This window comes from Pygoscelis adeliae, unplaced genomic scaffold, assembly GCF_000699105.1.
Source record: "Pygoscelis adeliae isolate BGI_AS28 unplaced genomic scaffold, ASM69910v1 Scaffold24, whole genome shotgun sequence".
NCBI classification, from domain to species: domain Eukaryota; kingdom Metazoa; phylum Chordata; class Aves; order Sphenisciformes; family Spheniscidae; genus Pygoscelis; species Pygoscelis adeliae.
The window spans coordinates 337,134-361,899 of record NW_008824806.1 but is presented as its reverse complement, the minus strand read 5'-3'; the positions used below and the strand labels follow the sequence as shown (position 1 = coordinate 361,899).

Genomic DNA, 24,766 nt, shown 5'->3' with positions numbered 1-24,766 from the left:
GAATATTTCTACAGCGAACAATTATCACCTCTTTCATACAAAAGAGTCTCAGTCTCTGAATATCTAATTTTTTTGAATATGCTAGTTTTCAAACTGGTGACAATAGTGTGACTTATTGCAGGAGAGTTCTACAGGTTGCTGTTATCTTGTTTGTTTGTTTTTTTTTTCTTCATCCCCCCTGCTTTGCAGCATATGTATGTTGGTATAGTGGTTGTGGGGGGCAGGATGGTGCCAACCTGACATCTGGGTAGTAACATGTCACATTATGTCCTCTAAAATAAATAAGTCAAAGGTCAAATTAAACTGTAGCATATAACAAGACTTTAGTGATACACATTGCAAAATTTTGCAATGTAAACTTGTAGATGCAGTTTAACTGCCTTCCATGAGAGAGGGGGTATGCCTGGGTGAGACGAGCAAGAACTCACAGGCTGTGTTTACATATCACTCCCTCTCATATAAGCAAAAGGATCTGCATGAGCATTTTCACAGTCAGCAAGTAGCTAAACCAAGGCTACATTGTCATGAAGCTCCCAAAATTAGGAGAGAATAGGTAGGCTTTTAAGACATATTTTGAAACAGCACTGTTTTTCCCTTGCAACCAGAACCCTCCTGCCTGTCAGATATGGGTAAGCATCCTTCCTTCAGGAGAGGGTAGGCGGGAGAGGGGATCGATCCTGAAAGGCAGTGCTTGGGGTGGCCTGCTGCAATACTAATGCCTTGACTCCATGGGCAAGGTTGTGCCTTAGGAGAAAATCCTAAGTGACAGCTGGGAAAGGTACTTCATTTCAGGTATATTCCCATGTATTAATGTTTACATTTACCTTTTTATAAACTTTCTTTTCAACTTTTAAAATAAAGGATGTGAACCTTTATTGTATTGGAGTCAATCTGATATTTCACTTTAACTTGTTTCAACTTAACTCAGTTTAAGATTAATCTATAAAATCTGGGATGCTTTTATTTCTCTGGAGGTAACAAATACAAAGAAAACAAAACCAAAAAATTGTACCAATGTTGCTTTGCTCAAAGCCCAAGATTGTTTTGGAAATCAGAAGATATGACACATTTTCTCATTAACTTGCAAGGGTCAGGCTGAGGAGTAGCAGCATCAAATACCAGGATACAGAGAAGATGGCAAAGAGCAAGTAGTAAGAGAAGCAGCCCCTAAATCAGGATTAATTCTATATTACTGTAGTGGCAATTTACATTTTGATATTTGGTATTTAAATTAAAAAAAAAATGTCTTCCTACCCTCCCCTTCCCCTGTTTGAACTGCCACAAATGTGTTCACCAGTTTGTGAAGGTGTTTATACCTGATCACATGTCAGTCACTGGGGTTGGAATAAATCACAGATTTGGAAAGGGCCATTGCACCTGATGTGCAACTGTATGCTAATTTGGTATGAAATGTATCTATAAATGCATGGCTAAGACAGTGGAGTGCTAAATTGGGTGAAATTGTTGCTGTCACGTTAGTGACATATCTGGGAGGATTTTAAAATTCGGTTCAAACATGAATAGCACAGCTCTGCAATAGTTTTGCTGATGAAAACTTTCTGCAATGTTCCTTGGTCTTTCAAAGCACTAGGAGAAAGAAATCTCTTTCTCTTTTTCTTGCTATGGGATATATAACTGAGAAAAAGAGTTGTCGTGGTTTAACCCCAGCCAGCAACTAAGCACCACCCAGCCGCTTGCTTCCTCCACCCTGGAAGAGAATCAGAAGAGTAAAAGAGAGAAAACTCGTGGGTTGAGATAAAGACAGTTTAATAGGCAAAGCAAAAGCCGCGCACGCAAGCAAAGCAAAACAAGGAATTCATTCACTCCTTCCCAACGGCAGGCAGGCGTTCAGCCATCTCCAGGAAAGCAGGGCTCCATCACACATAACGATTACTAGGAAGACAAACGCCATTACTCCGAACGTCCCCCCCTTCCTTCTTCTTCCCCCAGCTTTATATGCTGAGCATGACGTCATATGGTGTGGAATATCCCTTTGGTTGTTGGGGTCAGCTGTCCCAGCCGTGTCCCCTCCCAACTTCTTGTGCACCCCCAGCCTGCTCGCTGGTGGGGTGATGTGAGAAGCAGAAAAGGCCTTGACTCTGTGTAATCACTGCTCAGCAGTAACTAAAACATCCCTGTGTTATCAACTTTGTTCTCATCCTAAATCCAAAACACAGCCCCATACTAGCTACTATGAAGAAAATTAACTCTATCCCAGCCAAAACCAGTACAAGAGTGAAGATGAGGAAACATCCTCTCCTAGCCAGTCTCACTGTAGGTATATGCTGAAACAGCCTTGCAAACCCTGTTCATAGCACATCATCACTACTATGTTATTTTGATAGCTTTGTTAAAGGAATATTTAAGGCATATATTGCACTTGACTTTGGTATCTAAACAACTGACAGATTTTAATACATTGAATGTATTCTGTCCTTGCATCTTACACAACTTAAATATCTTTGTACCACTCATGTGCTTTGTTTTCTCTCAAGTATATCTCTCGGGACTTCTGCAAACCAAAATACTTTTACTATCTTATTAACTGTAAGGAAAAAGTACTGAACTTCTGCTAAAAATCTGAATCTCAAAAAGCATTTTGAGATTAGATAATAGTCTAAATAAGTGTCACTTCAGAAAAACTGGGAATAAAAAGGCAAGCCTTCCCCAAGAATTGCTGTGGAGTATTCCTAATTAAGATTTGCTATTGAAATCCTGGGGTTTCAGCAGAACATTGATTATTCTTAAAATGGTGCTGGCTCACAGCTAGTGGCAGAATCGATGATATTGCAGCTAAATATTTTCCATGTCAGATAACACCTCACAGGCAAGTTTATTAGTGAAGAAACTGAAATCCTAGTTTTTGTGATCTGGGGGGGGGAGGGAAAAGCAGCAATTAGTAGGTCTGCATTTACCTTCTGTTGTTGAAGCTCTGCAATAATTATGTGTAAATACTAAGCTCTGTGTGTTGCATTTGTTTGTTTTTAAATGGGAAAATGCTAAAGGTTTAATATAGTTTTCAAAATATGTAACATGCTATTTCAGCAGGTTACCATATGAAACGAAGCAACTGTAACCCTACTCTGTTGAGGGTAACAAAGGTGCAGGAATTAGGCCATGGTGCCTGGCAGTTGTGCTCCGTGGGCACGCTGACTTGTTCCATCTGTCAGCAAGGATCCTGCAGAGCTAGGGTCACCCTTTACGGCTGCGTTGCAGGAAGCTCAGAGAAGAGGGCTGGTGGTGCAGCCCCTCTTCTGGAGAAACAGTTTCGAGTGTAGTAGAGCTGCCACCTCCAGTATAAAGTAAACAGTAATTTACAATTTGTTCTGCTGCCGGAGTGATGGATATCTTTTGGGAGAAGATGGGAGTGCAGACCCTCTGACAGAGTCCGTTCTGGTTTGACCCTTTGGGAATGTCTGAGATCTGCGTGGTATCTCAGTCTTTTCCTGCAGTCAGTAGGAATTCGTGGCTCTGCAAACACCTTGTAAAACTTAGGCTCCAAAGCATCATAGTCATGGCTTGATTATGTTCCCTGCCCCCTTAACTGTTAAAAGAAGGGATAAGATAAAGCCAGAGGCACTTTTCTTGCTCTGTCTCCATCAAGATTTAGGTCCAGTTCCTTAGGAGCTGCAGGCACTATGCCTAACTATATTGCGCACAGGTATCAATGCTTTGTGAGAGAAGGAAGTGAAGCCATGGTTGCCTTTGCGCTGCTCGGTAGATATTGCCGTGTTGTGCACAGGACACCTGTTGAAATGGTAACAGCTTGATCAGGGACCCTTGCAGGAGAGCTGCTCTGCTTTGCAGGTCTTTGATAGCCCAGCCCCGCTGCTCTGTCACTGTCCCAATGCCCTGGGCTTCTTGACCAAGAGGGTCTGGTGGAGCTGGGGAATCCCTGCGCCCGGGAGGAAGATCTAGGCGGTTAGCTTAGCAACACGGAGGCTCTTTCTGTCTTCAGTGACATGCAAAGCAGTCTTAAGGGAGAGTCAAATCCTATTGACAAGTTACCAGTCTGTGTTAATACTCTCTGGAAAGCCAAAGACAGCTGTCCTATCCATACAATTTGCGCGAGTGGGATGAGGCTGAACATGCTGGAGAAAGAAATAGCTGTAGCAAGAAATCTATATATTGCTAAAGTGAATGACAAAGAAATAGTCATTAGAAATCTACCAAAAGAGAAGTTAAAACAGTATGTTATGTATATGATATTTACATATCAAGCTCATAAGGTATTTTTGGCTACAGGCAATCAATAATAGAGGTGGAACTTGTTTTCCTTCTTTTCTTCTTTCCTACTGTACACCCTTGAAACTTGTCCCCTGCTGGGTTTCATGTGTGTGTACCCATAATAACATTCCTAGTTAGTGGCAAAACTCTGACAGCACTACAGGTTTCTCTGTGAAAGAGTTCATTAAATGCCAGCCAGTAATCCGGTGGCATTTGCTAACGTAATGCTGTAAAGCCCATCTGTTTCCCTTCCTTCTTGCTCTTTCTTTCAAAAGAAATTTCTTGTTCTCAGCAAACATGAGAAGAAAAAACTCAGAATTAACACTGGCAAATTTTTTCTATTAAGCCAAAAATAGAAGAGCCATATTCATTGACAAACTGACTGAGCTGCGTTACCTGGTGATAAAGAAACATTGATAACTACAGATTATATTGCCAGTTAAAATAAATATATATTTATATAAATTTATATATTTATATAAAAATTTAGCCATTTTGCATTTCAAAACGTTGCAAAGAATCCGGAGCATAATGGTAAACTGGATGCTATTGGAATCTGGCAAAAGGTTGTTTTTAGGAGATATTTCTGTATTCTAGGTCTAGTATATTCCTTTTCATAAAATATATACTGTCTCCCACAGTTCTTGACAGCACAACCCAAGCAGCTGTTGAAAATCTGCCTTGAGACAAACAGCACATGACAGACCAACTCCTCCCACGATTACCACTCCAACACGAAGCCACTTGGCACAGCTCTCAAATTGGCTAGATCTAGTTAGGGTGGGATGTCCGAGCAAGGCCAGGGCAGCTGGGAGACGAACATCTCTGTGCAAGCCCTGCTAGCAGCCTGCAGTAGGAACCTGGCTGCAGACTAGGAGGTCCCCAGGGGAAGGTGTCAGCACCGCTTCTTTAGCTGGCTGGAGGAGTTCATCATCTACCATAGTTGCAGCTACCCTGATGAGCAGAGGCATGAGGACAAGGACTGCACTAAGTCTGTATCAAGCTTGTTGACTTGGGAGAGGAGGGTGGTTTAGGGATCACGTAATTTAGGTGGCACTGATAAGTGCACCCGGTTAAGCACTGAGTAGAACAAGAGACGTTCCTAGGAGTACAGGAGATCTGCTATGCATGCTGCCTTCCCCAAATGATAAAACAGCCACTCTGCTCGCTTTCTAAATGCAGTCATGTTTTGTTACTTCAGGCAGTGGCAACATGCCAGGGTAGGCGCTAATCAAAAGTATAAAATCAAATGTGTGGAGCGAAGCAGCGCAATGAAAAATGTTTTCCCAAAACATACAAGGCCTGAAACTATAAAGTGTTTCTCTTTTGTCAAGACAAGTTGGGAATTGCTTACTGCAGTCTCAAAGCATTATTAAGGGGCTCAGCAAGGTTACTACTTAGCTACGGTGTTGGGAATTAAAGAAGTTGCTTAGGAAGTACTGTCACTTACTTGCATTAGCTGCAGTAGTGGTTTAGGGTCCCATAACTTGTATTCATTTTTTCTTTGCCAAAATATCTGTGTGTACGGAACTTTCGGTGAAGCCAGTCCATGAGAGTTTCTGTTCCCAAAGGACAGGGATTAGCCATTTCTCCACAAGATGTGCACAAAGCCAGTGGCAACTGGTCCTTTCTGCCATCAGGAGCTGGCAAAATACAAATCAATACCTGATTTATCATTTGCAGTGGCCATGAAAGACTTTCACATAACAGTATTATTTTAAATTCAGAAGTTTTCTTCTAATCTATCTTACTACATCCCCGAAAACATTGGCCCCAATTTCCAGGAGCAGTAAAGTTTACGGATGTTTTACCAATGACTCTCCAAAGTGGACTCTCCTAGCTGCCTTGCTGGAACGTACCATGAATCGCGTGTTATTTCTCAGCTACAGTGGTGTCAAAGACTGAGATAAAGCCCATATGGTTCATCTGAAACCATAATATGATCGCAGAAATGAAGGATAATCTTCTAATTTCTTAGAACACATTCTCTTTGCAGTGAGTGTGGTATAACTGTTCACTTGGGAAATATCTTTGTGCTTTACTGAATTATGGGGATCATAGACTGGTGTCTCATACAATTCATAACTTCGTTAAAGTAAATGTTAGAGTGTGCATGTGTGTGCACACAATTGCACACAAATAGGTTTTGACTGCTGTGTTAAGGTCTTTTTTCACTCATGTAGCATCTAATGATGTTCTTCTACCTTTGTATCAACCTCTTTGCACCATCAGAGGCTGCAATTGAGCATGTGGATTACTTTGTGTGTATGATACATGTTCTTACAGGCATACGGGTAAGCATCTCCAATAAGCTGTTTGTATTGTCTAAGTGACCATGGGAAACATTATTGCATTTCTTTTGCAATTTTGTTAACTGTTGTCTATAAAGAGAATTTGAAACAAAAAATTCTGACGATTGAGGTTTTGCAGATCATAACTTTTATCATAATCATAAATCATGGTTTGTTTGTTTTTTGCAAACTGTGTTTACATATGGAAGCATGACAGCAATCAAGCACAAGCTACTTCTTTTGCAGGCATTTCATTTTTTGAAGGAAATATTTTTTAACAATGGCAGTAAAGCAGAAACTCAAATAGTTTCAAAATACACTATTAGTTCTTATAGTTGCTTGTTTATGTTTTGTTTTAGTCCTGTGCTTTCAAAAAGATTGCTGAACAGAACCTGCTGCAAAATTTTGTACAAGTTGGCACCTGGGGATTCGTAGGCCTTTCAGGAGCTGAATTGTTCGATAAAATTAGTAATGGCTTATAAAGATCTTTTCTACAGAGTAGCCATTCTAGAGGTTTTTCCTGATTTGGTTTAATTCAGCGTGCCCTTTAAATTTGAAAAAAGAAATGCAAAATGTTTACATATGATGGACTCGAAGATCTTAGGAGGAGTCCTGTGAAAGATCTTGTGTGTTGTTAAGTGCATACTGCAATGTAAGCTGTCAAAGGAACGCTCAAGCTACATTCAGATCTTCTGTCTTGTAGGAATGACTCTTACACATCCAATTTACAGTAGTTCTGATTTATTATTCATTTATATGGACATAGCACATATTTGGAAATACAGTACAAGGGTCTCAATCCCCTGTTTATTTGTCTGCTACTGACTGAATAGGAAGTTTGGGGCATGATCCCACCCCAAAATTGATAAAATGCAACAGTTTTGCAATTGTTCTTTTAATGTTATATTTGTCAATATAGTTTTGTAAATATAATGCAGAGCTGCACTATATTATGTCATTGTGTGTGTGTGCACGTGCGCGTGCTTGTGCACATAGACATACTTGCGTGCGGTGGATAAAATATGCAGAGTGAGACAATGCAACTCCAGAATTAACCTCAGAAACTGGTGATTTTTAATTATTATTTTTTTCTGCTTAGATGGACAAAACCAATTTTGAGAAAGGGTTACAGACGACGGTTGGAGCTGTCAGATATTTATCAAATCCCTTCTGCGGACTCTGCTGATAATCTTTCTGAAAAACTAGAAAGGTATGAAAGATTCATGAAATAACTTTTACAGAAATCACACTGCGATTTTCATTAAAAAGCAGTGGGATAAAATGTTTAAATAGCATTGGGCGCAAGCTGGTTGCACCCATTGACTGGCTCAAGAGTGTCCTCATTCAGCACACAGTTGTCCTTTGGAGCTGACTGGGATCCCTGGTGCAGATGTGTCACCTAGATGCTCTAAATTTACTATATACAGGTACCTGTGACATCTGACCATTGACTAGTGAGGCTAGACTCACAGTTTCAATGTTACTTCCCTATTCTGCTGTTCTTCAACAAAATAAAATTCTTAATTTCCTTTGATACCACTGTTGAAAGACTTTAATTGCTCCTGCAAAAATCACGCCCTGATTTTCCTCATTTAGACTTCCTCTCTTCTCTACTCTGTTTCAGTGGGTCCTAATTCAGAAACTGTGCTACACTTGGGACTAACTCTTACAGGTACAACTGCCTAAATCCGGTCCCTCTCCCCCAGCCTCCGGTATAGCTTTCCCTGGCGTGCCGGGGCAGTTCACATCTGCGCTGTTGTGCCAATCCAATTAAACTTAAGTGCAGTGTGACACACATTCAAAACTGGTGTAAAGTATTGAGAACATTGGTATGCTTAATGCATTTTGATAGTTTATAGATGGAATATTCTAGTTCTTTAATATTCTGTTGAAAAACGGAGAAAAGAGTTAGCTGAAGAAATTCTTAGGAGTGCTTTAACCTGTGAGTTGAATTTTGACTAAACATATGCTTTCTGTATATAGCATTGCTTCTGATCAGCAATTTATTATCGAATAGAAAATTATTGTCCCAGCAACACAGGTTAAAAATAATGCTGTGCAGTAGAAAAGTCACATTTTTGATGCTTCGTTGGTGTTTTCTTTTTCGCAGACTGGAAGAGCTCCAAAACATTTATTTGCCTATTATTTGTGCTTTGGTCTTAAGTACAGCAGGTTTCTTTAAAACATACAATGTGACCTTTTCATGAATTAATTCCCTGTGGGGTGATGTATAGCTGAGTATTTAAAACTGCCAAATATGTGGCTGAACTAGGTTTGAACTTTTATTGATCCATCAAGTCAATGAAGGCCCGTTCTTTGGGGTCTCTGCAAAGCTTTCTTTCATTAATCACCTTCACTAAATCTCCTTGGATATACTTGAGTGAATTGAAGTATGTCAGAGCCATAGACCCATGTATTTGCTCACGCAACTTAATGGTCTTGTTTTTTGGTTCCTTTTCAGAGAGTGGGACAGAGAACTGGCAACTTCAAAGAAAAAACCCAAACTTATTAATGCTCTTCGACGATGCTTTTTCTGGAAATTTATGTTCTATGGAATAATCTTATATTTAGGGGTAAGATTTGTTCTTCTCTTCAGTAAACTTCTAGTGTTCCATAAATAGATCCAAGTCTTAGGGATTGCTAAATTAATACAGAATCCTGTGCATAGCTACAGATTTTGCTCTGTGTGTTGCTTATAAAGATGAAAAATACAGAGAGATATTCAGAGACCTTCATAAAAAAAGTATTTTCCGATAATGTGTTAATATCTTTAAAACATACATATTAATAATTTTGAAATGTGTGTGGTGCTAGGTGCTGGTATATGCTTCTTCAAGTACAGGTAGAGCACCTGAATTTTTGTATCACTGCTGAACTAAAGTAATTATTTTCTCATGTTACAGTTTTTAAGAAGTTTCTAAAGAATCTTCTACCCTTACATTAAAACAAATGACAGTGCAACTTCACATGATTCGGTCAATTTTGTCAAAGTGACTATCAGTCAGCTTCATAGTTAAATGCTTTATTCAGGTTTATGTTTGCAATAAACAAGTTGTCTTCATTCGTGGTAACAATTCTGCATGAATAACCATGTGAAATATGCTTGGATCTTAGTGCTATTAGTGCTCCAAAGTGTATGATCAGGAACTTGATGTGAAAGTCTGAACTGATTATGTTTATCACCTTTCCAACATGTTAGTTAGGATTACCCTGACTTACCAAATGCCACCTGTTTGACAATCCTATCACTGGACTTACGAGCTGTGAAAATAGTTTATTATTAATGACGTCTCACTAGGTGTGTTAGATAGCCAGACTGTAAATCTGAAAATTACTGTTAACCAATATGCACCTTAAACATCTATGTTATTTTCAAGTTTCTGCGATTTAGTAGTAAAAGTGAGATGCTAAACTCCATGCTTCTCTGTTCAAAATGCTGTGGTATCAGAAACTGCAGCAATAATAGCCCAAATGGCCCGAAGTGGTCAGACGTACTCAGATAGTCAGTGTTTTCAGATGTGAGATGGATCTCTAGGCCAGATTTTTATTTTTGGAAGGTTGATACAGAAAGGAACTAATTTCACTGGCATTTGTGTTGAATGTGATCTAGTTTAGCTGTACTTTCAAGATCATGGATTGGGCAGAAGAAGAGTGGAAGGGGAATTTATGGAAAATAACCCACAAATGTCTCTGAAGTTCACGTTGTTTGCTATAAAACCAAACTCCTCTTTTCTTCTGGCTTTCTATCGAGCATCCCGAGGAGCTATTCTAAGAGAATAGCAGAGTTATAGAAAAGCAAACCTTAATGCCCATTAGAATGACCCCTCTCCCAGGCAGGAAGGGGAGAGTAGTGTGGAGTTGTAATCACACCCATGAACTTGCTACTGACTCCTCTGTAGAAGGGAAATTTCAAGCCAGGTAGATCTTCTAGTAGGTAGATGAAGAAAGATCATAATCTGCTCTGTGGCAGCCATGCCAGATGTGTGCTAAGTGAAATCACAACAGCACCTATACCCTCAAGTTTTAATAGTTTTGTATAAAACGCTTGGAACAAATAAATAAGAATATTCTGAAAACTAAAACACAAGTCCTTTACTACATGCAGACTTTTCAGCATTAAAAGAGAACTTTTTAAGGGTGAAAAGTTTTAATGCATCAGGCAGTGTTTCAGGTCAAAGAGCGTTTTCAAGTTAAGCATCAAACTTGGAGCCTGACTTCTGCTAGTTTTATGCTGGAACGGTTCCACCCCAATAAACTTCTATGGAGTCTCTCCTGTTTACACGGCTGTGTGAAAGACAGGCTGATCTTGCAGATTACAAAATAGGTAAATTTATTTAGGGTCCTGGGATGAAAGTCCTGTAAAATATTCATAAGTGTATTAATTTGGACTGCTAACGATGCAAATGTTCTGGTTTAGATCACTGTTAATTTGATTTGGATAATTAATAATGGACTACAATTTCACTTCAGATTGGGTTTTCCCCTAAGAAACTGTCGTGGTTTAACCTCAGCTGGCAACTGAGCCCCACACAACCACTCGCTCACTCCACCCCCGATGGGAAGGGGGAGAGAATTGGAAGGGGAAAAGTGAGAAAACTCATGGGTTGAGATAAAGACAGTGTAATAGGTAAAGCAAAAGCCGCGCACACAAGCAAAGCAAAACAAGGAATTCATTCACTCCTTCCCATGGGCAGGCAGGTGCTCAGCCATCTCCAGGAAAGCAGGGCTCCATCACGCCTAATGGTTACTTGGGAAGACAAACACCATCACTCTGAACGTCCCCCCCTTTCTTCTTCTTCCCCCAGCTTTATATACTGAGCATGACATCATATGGTATGGAACGTCCCTTTGGTTGTTTGGGTCAGCTGTCCTGGCTGTGCCCCCCACCAGCTTCTTGTGCACCTGCAGCCTTCCCAGTTGGTAGAGCATGGAAAACTAAAAAGTCCTTGGCTAGTGTGAGCATTACCTAGCAACAACTAAAACATCGGTGGTTATCAACTTTGTTCTCATCCTAAATCCAAAACACAGCATTGTACCAGCTACTAGGAAGGAAATTAACTCTATCCCTGCCGAAACCAGGACAGTATTATGGAAAAACTGACTGCTTCTTTCTCTTGTAACACCATGTCTGGGGAAATGAGTATCAGTAATAGAATCAGAAAGTCACAAAGTAAAATGCTCTAAAGAAAAGGGAAGAAATTCTCTAAAGAAAATGTAAATTGCTTCCCTGAAAATGCAGCATTCACATTCTTTCTAGTCTATAAAAAAATTTAGGATGTACCTTAGTCTGTCATGCTGCTTCATGGATTAAAAATAAAAAAAATCTATATGCCTTAATTTTTTGCAATTCCATTTAGACTGTCCTCCAGATCTATCTCATAAAGAACAACTCTGAAATTTCTCAGCACCAAGGCTTGACTTTAAAAATGAAACCTACAGTGAAAAAGTTCTTTACATGTTATCTTTTTACTTCTTTCTCGTGGATAGATACACTCACACGTGTGTACACAAATTCTGATTAAAATAAGGGAATCAAGAAGTTAGCTCCCAAGCCAACGTTATTCTCTCTCAGTTTAAGTCTCTGTAACTTGTTGGGCTCTTGTCACTAAGGAAGAGCCTCAGGTCTCCTCTCACTGCCTCTCACCTCAGTCTGAAGTCGCCACTGCTGCAGATCTGGTTCAAAGAGATGTGCCGCGCTTACCTTCTGCTACACAGGGGCTGCACAAGGAGAAAGGAGGGGAGGTGATGGTTATGGTGCTGTCTGTGCTCACTCTGGAGGGCTTTTCTGTGTCAAATCCTGGGCTGTTTGACTGTGGCGCAGGGCTGGTGGGAGGCAACATGGCTAGAATGGAAGTTGACAAGTCAATTAATCGTTTGCCTTTGTCTAGGTAGGGCAGTTAACCATCTAGGACAGGGCCTCTTGGTATCTACGGGGCTGGGTAATAAGCCTTCTCTCTATACTCCTTCACCTTGTTTGGTGACTTCTCTGGGACGAGACCCTTTCTTTGTGGACTCCTACACAATTCTGTCTTTTGTTTGCTTCTGCCATCTCATTACTGCCTTTAATTTTTTAACCTTCTTCCTCACCAAGCCAGCAACTCCTTACTCATGTCAGGTTTGTATTTAAAAAAACCCAGCAGTTCTACAAATTTAGCCTACCATACACTATAATAGGTGTTCCTGCAGAGTCTGCCGTTCCTGCAGAGTCTGCCAGCTGAAGCTCTCGATTCCTGTTAAAACTTAAGCAGTGTCTGAGAGCTTTTGCAGGCCGTTTTGAGGATAACTTCCTTTCCCAGAGTACAGGCAAGTGAAGTGTGTGTGGGCATGCACGTGTGGGACTGTGCAGGGTTGATTTCTCCGTGTGGACATTTTTTAATGGAGTACAATTTTAGACCAGGTGAGGACAGAACAGGACTGCAGGATTTTTGAGTCATATTCTTTGTTTGTTGGGGTTTTTTTCATTTCTTTAAGAAATCGCAGACATGTGCAATTCAGCACATAGGAAACAAAATCTGCACCTTTCACAATGAACATGGAAAGATTAAATCTTAGTTTAAATTCTTGATTCTGTTATTATTAGTCTTCATTTTATTGAAAGCTGCAAGAGGAAGAACTTTCTGCTAAAGCTGCTGGTGTTCTTTTCAGGCCCTGCTCACGGAAATGAATGGGAGCTTTGCCATTAATTTGAACGGGGACAGGATGTTGTGCCGTACTGGCATAGGTGCAACCAAGTTGTGCATTCTTTTAAACTTCACTTTCCTTTCAGCTCTTCTCTTGTCTAATCCCTGAGCCATTTTCACAGCACCTTTCTTGGAGTGTGGTTTAAACTCTGCTGACATCCCTGCTGTTTGTGTAGTTGTCGTTGCAACTGGCATCACAGCTTTGCTCTCATTAGGTCTAGTAGTTTTTCTGTCTCTCCCTTTCCCCTCACACGCTGTAGGTAATGATGTTATTGCAGGGTGGACACTTGCGCTCTGGCCCCCTAGAGTACTATGACTCTCCCTCATAGATAGTGTTGTGTTAGGCACGTTGAGTTATTGCACTTAATGTATCTGCTCCCCTGCTGTTCGAAACAGCTTCAATGCTTCACCTCATCAACAGATGTGTCTTGCAATTTAAAGAAAAGGTGGTATGGTGGTGAAACAAAAATCTTGCTTTTTAGCACTATACCAGCTAAGAAATTGGATACTTTGCCGTGAGGATCAGTTTGATTCTATTTACATTTTTCTCTTATATTCATCCCCATGAAATCTCTATTTCCACTCAGGCACAGCAGCTGCTAACATTAACTTAGAAATGGTTTTAGTATCATATCCCAAAGGACCCTAATGAGGATTTCCTGAAGTTCTTGCATATAGGTCACGGGTGTGAGTAAGGAGGCAGGGAGGGATATGAAAGTCCCGAAGCACTTCTTGGGCATACGCCAAAACAGAGATGTGCATTATTGTCTTCAAATGCAGAGTGATTGAACATATGGGGGATACACGTAATGTAAAAGTTCTCATTGCGTAAGAACAGCCATACCAGGTCAGATTAGCACAGTATCCTGTGTCATACTCTCATTTCTCTTCAGATCTTTGCTCTTTCAATTAAGATTTCTGAGGGGGACACTTCTGAGTTTCTCAGTGGCCTATGATGAATGCAGTGGGAAGAGCAAGGACAGGAGAAGGAAAAACATGACTCTTGAAAACTGGATTTTCTGTTAGGTGCACAAATCCTATTCCTTTTTTTAGGCCGATCATTCTAATCAATTTATTTATCCATGTTTATATCAGTGGGTAATTTTGAGGCTACAAGAGGAAAAATGCAAACCAGGTAGTTCTGCTTTCATTTGTATGTAGACTAGATAAGAATATCTTTGGTAAGCAAGCTGATAAATCTTCACTGTAAACCAGTGGATTTTTATGCCCCCTGAGATATCAAATGATTTGGCTTATTGCCAGACGTTATTCTACCCTTAGTCTGTACATCACCTTTTTTTCCAGCAAGCTAGGCACGTATGCAATACCTTTATAGTCACAACAAACACAGCAGCAGAGTGTGGCATTTTCACTGGAATAAGACTAAATAAAAAAAAAAATCTTGCTATTTTAAGCCTATATATAAAAGCTTATCTTGGAATCTCTGAGAGTATGAAAGCACCACATTGTCCTTGAGAGGTGACTGTTTTGTGTTTTGTGAGTTTTGGGGAGTTTTGGTTTGCTGCTTCGGGATGCAGATGGTCTAAGCACAGCTGCCTTGGGTCATGTGTGTTTTAATAAACACTCCTCCCTTTGCCTACTAACAACAGTGAAGCCTTTGTCAAAGCCGGCTCCAGGTTTACAGCATTTGTGTTGGGGCAGACTGGTGTTTAATTTGGGAAATGTAGTGCATAGCACAGGTATGCTATTTGAGATGTAAAATTTCATCTCTTCTGTGGAAGAAGTGAATGATGAATATCGGCTCCAACAACAGTGACATTCAAAAGGAGTTACAGTACAGGTTGTAGAAGTACTTGGGATTGCTCTTGTATAAAAGACCAAAAGGAATCCAAAGGAGAAGGAAAAAAATTAAAGGGGATTTTCCCAATCTGTTTATTACTGTAAAACATTAATTACAGCTGAACTTCACTAGTTCACTTCTCTCTGAGTCTCTGTATGGTGGTTTGTGTGGTTTTCAGCTGGAAGGCAGTACTAATAACTTTTTGGCAAAATTTAACACATCTGTAAAAAAAGAATTCAATAGTTTCTTGCTATTTTTGAAGTATCAGATACTTTCTGCTGAGACACAACAGAAAGAAGGATAAGGAGACATGCATCAGAGTTCTTAGCACTAAGTATTTTTACAGCGAATATAACAGTGAAGCAAAGGAGCATACTTCATACCCTTCAGAAGCTCATGCAGAAGATGAGGTAAATTGTTAGACTGCAGCACACCAATGATTTTTGCAGTTCTTGGGGAAGGATTGGGGAAGGAAAGAGGGGGCAAGAGGCAGAGATGGAAAAGGATGAGGTTATAGGAGTGGAGGTATGAGAATGGTAGGGGTGTGAAGGGAAATGGAAGGCAAAGGTGAGATAACGCTAGTGGGGTTTAATTACAACAGAAAAGGAGGCTGGGGACAAATGTAATAGCAGGCTAAGGTAAAGTCAGGGCTATAGCAGATCATTTGGATGCCTTGCAGTTTAGCAGTTTGATACCCCCTCTTTTTCCTCTCCTATTCTGGTTCTGTACCATGTTGCTCATCCCGGGAATGGAAGTGCTGGGGCTGCCAGTACAGGAGGGACTGGTTTCTCCCGGGGACTTTCATTAAACTTGCCTCCCCTACCATTTATGCCCTCTCATCCTGCTTTTGTTACAACCCCGGACACAATGTCTAGAACTGTTGGGTAGGATGATCCAAATTGTTTATACTTTTAATCTGTTGCTGTTTCCATTTACTTTATGTTTTAGCTATATCCTCACTGTGTTGTTCTGTTGGTGTTCATTACAGGAGCTCTGAGTCTTCTTGTGTCCTGTAAGTCCAGTAAGGTGCAGTGAGAACTGTTCCCTAGGGGCCAAAACAGAGATCCAGCCTCTAAACTGGATTCAGTCATATGATGCGGCTAATCCATTACAACTCTGAAAAGTAAATGTGGAAGCTTATCTCAGTTGTCACTTTTGTAGAAAACGATCAAACAAAATTCACAAACTAGATTTGCTTTGATGGAGTTGCAGGAGCATCACGGATTAAGACAGCAGTGAGTTGTCTGTTCTCCTGTGCAATTACTGCAACTTTCTGTGGTTTGCACAGCAAACAGACCTGGCTTCCTCATTTAAGATATAAAGCTATAAATCTCAGTTGGTAGGACTTGAAATTAAAATGTTAACCATTTTGAAAAAAATGAACAAACTACTGACCAAAATTATTTTTCTCTTGTTTCCATCTGCAGGAAGTCACCAAATCTGTGCAACCACTTCTGCTGGGAAGAATAATAGCTTCCTACGATCCAGACAACTCCGATGAAAGATCCATAGCCTACTACCTGGGCGTTGGCTTGTGCCTTCTCTTCCTTGTGAGAACACTACTCATACACCCTGCTATATTTGGTCTTCATCATATAGGAATGCAAATGAGGATAGCTATGTTTAGCTTGATTTATAAGAAGGTAATAGTTTCATTTACATTCAAAGCCAAACCTCTGTCTGTAGCCTACGTAACTTTTAGGCCAGTTTGTTGGAAGATTGATAGTTTTGTTAGTCAAGGCACACAAAGTACACAAAAGAATAATGTGGCTAACATCAGTTCCTGACAGCTCTCCATTTCCTAAGTCCAAAGAATTAAATACTCGTCTACAGCTGGTTTGACTGAAGTCAGCCTCTGTGTGAGTTCAGACTTGCTAGATATGTGGTGAAATGCCTTAATTGTTCTACCACTCTGCTCCTGTTATGCACGTGTATTGCAAAGGAAGAATAACATATGCTGGTGGCCAAAGAATATCTTCAAAAGAGGATTAGAGGTGAAGAGTGAAACAATAAATATAACGTAGAAGGGATTGAGTTTGAATGATACTGTGTGAGATCTCTGTAGCCTGAAGAATCAACAGATACTGATGTCTCGCATGTTCACAAATCCAAAGATTTAAAAAGGTGTTTGCTTTTACCAATACCAAAAGCAGCTAATTTAAACAAACACGTTAGTTACTCTAGTATAAAGCTCACTGTGAACACATCTTTCAAAAATATTTGTCAAGATAGGCACAGTAGGAGATTTTTGAGGATGCACAGCAGCACACAGCATGCATGCTTAATTAAAACTTGCATTTGCATATATATCTATATACATAAAATATGCAGTAGAAAGCAAGGACTAAGTCAATAAATCAATATTTGTAAAACAATTTAATGGCTATATTAAATTCAAGTGACATAAATAACAAGTTTAATGAGACTTTCTTTATAGCATAAGCAGATAAGTGAATTGTTATTTATATTTCTGTACCGTTGCCTATTATTTTTATCTTTATTCATTGTTTTATGGGGATGAGTTACATGGCCATTTTTCTGTGGTTTTGGTTTTTTTACAGATCTTAAAACTGTCAAGCAGAGTTCTAGATAAAATAAGTACTGGACAATTGGTCAGTCTTCTTTCCAACAACCTGAACAAATTTGATGAGGTACGTCATCGGTTGTTTAATCCACTTGGTGATCCATCAAATACAAATGCAATACTTCAAGTTGTTCATGACAAATATTAAGGAAGGAAGGAAGGAGCATAAATGACAGACTGCACTGAGTGCTCATTGTAGATATAAAATGAATCACTACCTTAAGAAAATGTGTTGGCACATGGTCACGGAAATGCTCGTTCTGATACTTGTGATATCCTTTATCTCCTATGCTGATTAGCAAAGGAAACCTAAAAACCAGGTATACCATAAAAACATGCTTGTTCTACAGTCCAGTGAGAACCTGCCAGGAAACCTCTGGGTTATGCAGTTGGTTTCACAGAGGTTAGAACTTGCTGGTTCAATCCTTCCATCCTCTTTTCCTGACCACCATACCTTTTTACTAAGGTGATCCAGTCTGTTCCTGCCATTGAACAAGTGATGATGTTCAGCATCCCGTTGCTACTATTACCCACTCTCCTAAAAGTCTGAATAAGTGTTGATATAAGACCTTATTAGGAATCATTCCCAACACATCCATCTTAGATAACACTTCCAGAGTCTCCTGTAAAACTTCTCTTTCGTTAAAGACACAGAGATAAATCCCTGCTAATGGCTTTGGGGACTGGAAACTCTATGAACTTCTGTTCAGCATGTATATTTAATTGGCCCATTGGTAGTATGAGATTTGCTTCAGAGATTGGTAGTATGAGAAGCAAGACCAGAGAGACTGTGGACACATGGCTGGAAATGTAGGGTGTATTTGCTTTACGCACTGCATTACTATATAGAGCAATGTTAGCTAGTGCTGAACAAACTAGGACAAGTGCGCTATCATTGCAGCAGTATAGCTGCAGTAACACAGACCCCTGTGCAGCCTGATCATAGGATTCAGTCCAAAATCTCCCCAATGTGAAGGAACATGACTGAAGTAGGCAGCAATCTGTTTTGAATTAGTTGTGTTCACCCAACAGTCATCTCTTCACCAAAGTAATATTTGTCTCCTATATCAGATTAAATCGCTCTCAGAAGATTCTTCTGTGTATTTTTCTCATCTTGTAGTGGTTGAAAAAGCCAGCATCGATGGCAAATGCTGTTAACTTTTACAAAGCTGGGATTTTTCCTCGTGCATGTACATAGCGAAGAGACAATTGCAGACTGAACTTTGCCTTACAAAAGTAAAAGTTTAGGTGTGGAATGTATATGTATTGCTGCGCTGCCATCATAACTAACGCCTAGAATGCTATGTGCTCAGGATCACAAATCCTCCTTTATAAACTTGTTTTACTACTGGAAATATTTGTACCATTCTTCATTACATTTTTCAAAGTGTCACTTTTATGACTTCCTCCTTTTCATGTAGTTTTCAGAGCACATCTGTAACTTGTATTACTATTATTTTCTGCTGTGGGCTTCCACAGGGTCTTGCTCTGGCTCATTTTGTATGGATTGCACCTTTACAAGTGGCACTGCTGATGGGACTGCTCTGGGATATGTTAGAAGCTTCTGCATTTTCTGGACTTGCTTTTCTAATAGTCCTGGCCTTTTTCCAAGCCTGGCTGGGACAAAGGATGATGAAATACAGGTGATGAGACTGTTTTAAAATATTTCAAGATATTTTCCTGAAACACGTTTGTTTAAGAAGTTTGTACCACTTGATTAAGGGTCTCTAGTTATGACTTTGTTACAAAAGAGGAGTCCAAAGAGTGTTGGCTGTGTCGGGGAAGTCACGGACAAGCCTTTACTTATTTAGCAGCAGCTGTCTAAACTTAACAAAATGAAGGCCTAATGTGCAGTAAATAGTGATAATGCATGGTAGAATTAAAACTCCTTGTTAGTGATTTATTCTTTATAGAGCTTGTATTTTCTCTTTAATAAAACAATTATTAGATTTCTAATAATTCCTTTCATATTCTTCATAATAATTCTGTTAAAATAAACATTTTAAGCATAGGCATGTAGGGAATGTGTTTTCAGAAGATGTAATCGGATACAAACTAACTATACAGGATGAAAAAGATGAAGCTTGACCTACTGCCTTTTTTCTTTGTAGGAATAAGAGGGCGGGAAAGATCAATGAGAGACTTGTCATCACCTCAGAAATAATTGAAAATATACAGTCAGTTAAAGCCTATTGTTGGGAAGATGCAATGGAAAAAATGATTGAAAGCATCCGTGAGTAAGTGTTCTCATTTGTTGGTCAAATTTTTTATGTGCTCAGAAAAAAAATATTAAGTAGCTATGAACACCACCTGTGGTCTTGTTACTTAAGAAGTAAAGCACACAAATATTAATCCTCCATAAACTAACCATGTATTCCCACACTGCAGCTTAGTTTTTTTCCCAATTTGTCAAGTTCACTACGGAGGTGAGTTTTTTTATTTTTTTTATTTGCTTCCTCGTTTGTTATAATGATATTTCAGTAGTTAGCTTGCACAGGTAAAACAATTGTGGCATCTGTGTTTGTTTCTGGCCAACCCTATCCTCACCTTACAATAAAAAGCCCTTTTGTGATGGTGGTTACTTAAGGCCTTACAGACTTTCCTATTCTGCGGTGGAGGAAACAATATGAGTCCTCTGCAGCCATTGTATGAGAAATGCAATAAAGCTGGTTTTAAATGTTACATGCAATCTGTGAAAGGAAAGTAGCGCAGCTTCATATGTTCATCCTGCACAATTGCATTAACATTTATTGTCTGTAGATAGCCTTGTATAATGCTTATTTCTTCAATTAATACCGAGATTGAACTGGAACTACCAGACCTGAAGCAGAAAGGAGGTGTAAGAGCTAACCTAGTTAGCTGAGAGCTATAAGAAGGTCTTCATTACCGACTGGGAGTCCTGGGGGAAGGGAGGAGAAGTGACATATTGATTATGGGTAACGCTGCACTAAAGCTGTCCCGTGTGTTTGTTTAGTCCTTTACAGAGAATTAAAATTCTGTGCCAGGTGTGTGATTGGGAAAATAAAAGAAATATGTGTCATATTATCATGTAAATAAAAGAGATTAAATGATTTTATTACACAAACACCTTCTTGTTCAGCTGCTTTCTGAAAGACAATCCAGGGAAAGTGAAGTGTTCTTTACCTTTAGAATAAGGAAGATCTTAAAATTTGTAATGATTTGCTGTAAACGATGAGAGAAAACTCAGTCTGAATTCAGGCCGGGAGTTCCACCTCAAGGATGGAACCAGGTTAGGATTCTCCTGGTGTCACTAGTCACATGCATTGCTTTTAGGAAATTTGAGACCACATCTTGTGAGCAAATCCTGTAGACATGAGTTAAATAAAGTTTAGTTCACAAAATGGTCACAGAAACCTGGAAAAAGGACTGTCATTTTATGATCTGTATTTTCTACAATAATTTATAGTGAATTTTGTAATGCTGGAATTCAATTTTTTTTATACTATGCATGGATTTTGAAAAGACAAGAATACTAGCAATATTACAAGATCAAAGTATCTCTCTTCTACTTCTCTGCACCAAAATACCATATTTTTTTGAGCGATCCAACAGGTCACTTGATGAAGACATCACCAGAGCAGGCCAACCTGGGAATGTCAGGGCTTCAATTGAATTTTGCTTGCTGAGCCACCTCTGCAGGGCCTCCCAATCAGTTGGCTTGTTAAGCTGGTAGGAAATGAGACCCTGTGTGTGAAGCCATGCCTGTATTTTAGCAGCAGTGCGTTATAACTCAGTCATTACCAAACTGCTTCTGCATGCTGGCATTTTCTGATGCAACCCAGTTTAATCAACTCTAATGAACTAGGTAGACCTGTGCCCTTACTCCGGTAGACTTGAGCTGCCAGGGCTGGCCATCCTGCAGGTGTAACACTGCTGCAGGCCAACTTCCCTGGCGAACTGTGACACTTCAGAGGGAGCAATATGGACTGTCTCCTGTGTCTCCTCTGAAGTCTCTACTGATAACTGTTCGTAACAGGTGTCTGAATAAACATACCTACACTCCTATGGGCTATGCAATGCATTTGGAGAAGTAAAAAAACACAGTGCCAAACTGTTCCCCTGAACCATAGCATAGCACCGGAGAAGGTGAAGCTCAACGTTAGAAGTGTCTACGCTTTATCAGCAGAAGATACATCTTTAAAGCAAAGAATCTCAAGCTCCTGTGTTTATACCGATTCCTGCAGCATCACTTCAAGAACAGACATAGGCTGGTCTAAACTCTATACATGCACAAGGCTCATAGTGTCCCTTATACCTCTCTCCAAGTGCCCATATTGCATCAGCAAGACCTGTCCCAAATGAGTGCTTAATTTACAGAGCTCTCAAGCCCATATCACGGACAGACCCACCTCTGGAAAACTTTTGCTTGTGTCTGGGCCAGCTTGTGGCTGGTACTTGGGAGTGTACTGAAAAGGGTTAGTGCTTTGATTCTCCCTCTTTGGAGTAGCGGCTGTGTGCTTCAGCACTGGGGGGATTTTTGGTAGCTTCTACCCAGGTGTTTGTGTGGGACTGGACGAGCAGCAAGCCCAAAAATCTTTGTTATCCCTATTCAGTGCTGCCATCCACAGTCTCATACAAGCTCTGGAGGGACTTATAAGGCCCTTTCTCCAGGGCAGTGGCTACTACTGTGGTGGTGACCTGCATGCCTGGCCACTTTCTTCAGGCCTCTTTTGTGAAATACATACTTAACAAGAAGTGCTAGGCACCCTGCTCCAAAACTGGCTGAGCTCAGATTTTCTGTCAGGGACTTTTAAGAACACTTTGGCTGACAAAAGTTGGTAAGATGCTGGATGCATGTGGAATTCTCATGCATGTGTAGTGTGGAGCTGAAAGGGGGTTCCACACAGCTCCAATATCCTGGATGGACTTTGCATGCAGACACTGGCTCAATACCAGAAGACACATAAAGATTATGGTGCTCAGCCTTGCAACACCAGGTATTACCATCACGAATGTGACTGTGAACTTCTGCACGGTACCCCAGTGGTTAAAGCACTCACCCAGTTAATGGGCACCTTGGGGTCTAGCTCCATCTCTAGCCCCCGTTAATGGCTCTTGCAGCAGAGCAATTGCTCTTTCACTGCAGCAGCGATGCCTCTGTTCAGGCAAAGCTGAGCTGCAGGGCACCTGGAGAACATGAAGTGAATGAGGTCAAAATGAGAGCAGTCAACAGAAAGCTTCAGCACTGTGAGTTAGGGCTATCAACTCAGAAAATGAATTACACTCGCTGGATTGTTTCTCTTTTTATTTAGTGCTTGCTGTAAGACGCATAGACATCGTGGAAGCAGCTAAGAGTAATCACCAGTTACGTTCCTGACTGCACAGCAGTCAGTAAGCTGCTCTGTAGACTGAGCTTCTATGGAGAAAGGAAGGGGGGAGAGCAGACCCTCTGCCTTCCACCTCTTCAAGCTGAGGTTAACTGATACCTTACTTCATGGATGAAGCTGTTAGTAGGGTGCTCTGCAAAAGGAGATGACACTATAATTGGATTGTGGATTGTTCTTAGGTTTTTTATGGTCATGTATAGCAAACCTGGCATTTCAAAGTATCTTATTTCTAGGGGAGTTATCTACCTAGATGACCAGATGAGTATGGGATGACGCTTCTGGTAGTGTATCATATACCACAGCATTAGATGCCTAAGGATGGTTGTGCCAGGAACTGTAGAGGCTTGTGGTTTTATGAGGTATCTAAATAATGACACAGATCATTGTTATTTTGTCTGACATGTCTGAACATCGGTGCCAAAATTTGGCTCCAATTATTTTTTAGGTCCAAAAATTCTTTGGATCCTGCTTTTTAACTGCAATCCTAGAAAATATCAAGGATGAATGAGCCTCTGAGTTAATTGTTTTACCAACAGTTCCATCCAAAATATTTGTAAGATGTAAACTGTGGAATCCTATACTAATTATTTGTATTTGTTTTTTTAACAGAACTGAACTGAAGCTAACCCGAAAAGCTGCTTATGTGAGATATTTCAACAGCTCAGCCTTCTTCTTTTCAGGCTTTTTTGTGGTGTTTTTAGCTGTCCTTCCATATGCTGTGATTAAAGGAATTATTCTCCGAAAAATATTTACCACCATTTCCTTCTGCATTGTTCTTCGAATGACAGTGACCAGGCAGTTTCCCGGGTCTGTACAGACCTGGTACGACTCTATTGGAGCAATAAACAAAATACAGGTAGGGTACATACACTAAAGTCTTCCCAAGTACGTAAGCTAATTCTTTATAGCATGTTATCTTGTCAGTTGATCAACAAAAGCGCAGCATTTAAGCAGACTTTCCGAATATACTATATGTTGCTTTGACTACACACCATGAAATGTCATTATAAATCTTGATATTGTTATATGGTTCCCCAGGCAGCATAACCACGAGAGTCTCATGCTACCTGCATGCTGCTTTTTTTGAAACGGTGGCATTTAGTTATTTCTTCTCATTGCAGAATAAGGAACTTAATAAAAATATATCAGGAGTTGTGGTGCTTAAGAGACGTTTTTCCTTCAGATAAGAAATTACAAAATTAGTACATGTTTTATATAGCATGGCTTCCAGTAGTTGCAGTCACAGATCTTCTGTTTTCCTAGCTATTAGTGGCAAGAACAGCCGGAGATTGTGCATCTCATGCAAATGTGCATCTCATTCATTATGAGTAGCAAACATAATTAAGGTACCGGTCAAATAATTGTTACCTACCTGACCTACTGAGATCAATTGCTCATATACCAGCATGAGAGGCTTATCTGCAGAGTCAAATCAGGGTGAATTCTCATTAACTCTCTCTCTCTTATCTGCTGTTTTGAAATCACTCCTCAGGAAAAGAACTCTTATTTTATTTCAGGGTGAAATCTTAGGCTTTTTTTTACATATTTAATAGATTTTTTCTGGTAAAATATACATTCTATTATTTTTAGTGTGATAAAAATATCTAATATGGAACGTAAAGATCTTAATCAGAAATCTGAACTTTAATATAGAATAAGAAGTAGGTATTGGATTTTTATGATTTTCAACTGGGCAGAAAATTTGAGAAATCTAGCCATAAACCTTTCTATTCGACGTTCAGAAGGCTGCCTTGTTGGGTCCCAATTTAGGCAGTCCTTGTACTCTCAGATTCCCTAGGCGTTAGTGGAGGTGTCTTGTCTCTCTTGTTTCCTTG

General features: G+C 40.0%; 1 protein-coding gene across 1 annotated transcript in view; it reads left to right on the top strand.

Annotated features, from left to right (window-relative positions):
* Positions 1–24,766, top strand: part of CFTR (cystic fibrosis transmembrane conductance regulator (ATP-binding cassette sub-family C, member 7)) — a 125,428-nt gene that overhangs the window by 34,821 nt on the left and 65,841 nt on the right. Inside the window, exons 5-12 of the mRNA XM_009324103.1 lie at positions 6,411–6,521; positions 7,580–7,728; positions 8,980–9,091; positions 16,427–16,642; positions 17,561–17,650; positions 19,063–19,226; positions 19,695–19,820; positions 23,541–23,787. Coding sequence (XP_009322378.1) covers positions 6,411–6,521; positions 7,580–7,728; positions 8,980–9,091; positions 16,427–16,642; positions 17,561–17,650; positions 19,063–19,226; positions 19,695–19,820; positions 23,541–23,787 — 1,215 coding nt within the window. The remainder of the gene's footprint in view (positions 1–6,410; positions 6,522–7,579; positions 7,729–8,979; positions 9,092–16,426; positions 16,643–17,560; positions 17,651–19,062; positions 19,227–19,694; positions 19,821–23,540; positions 23,788–24,766) is intronic.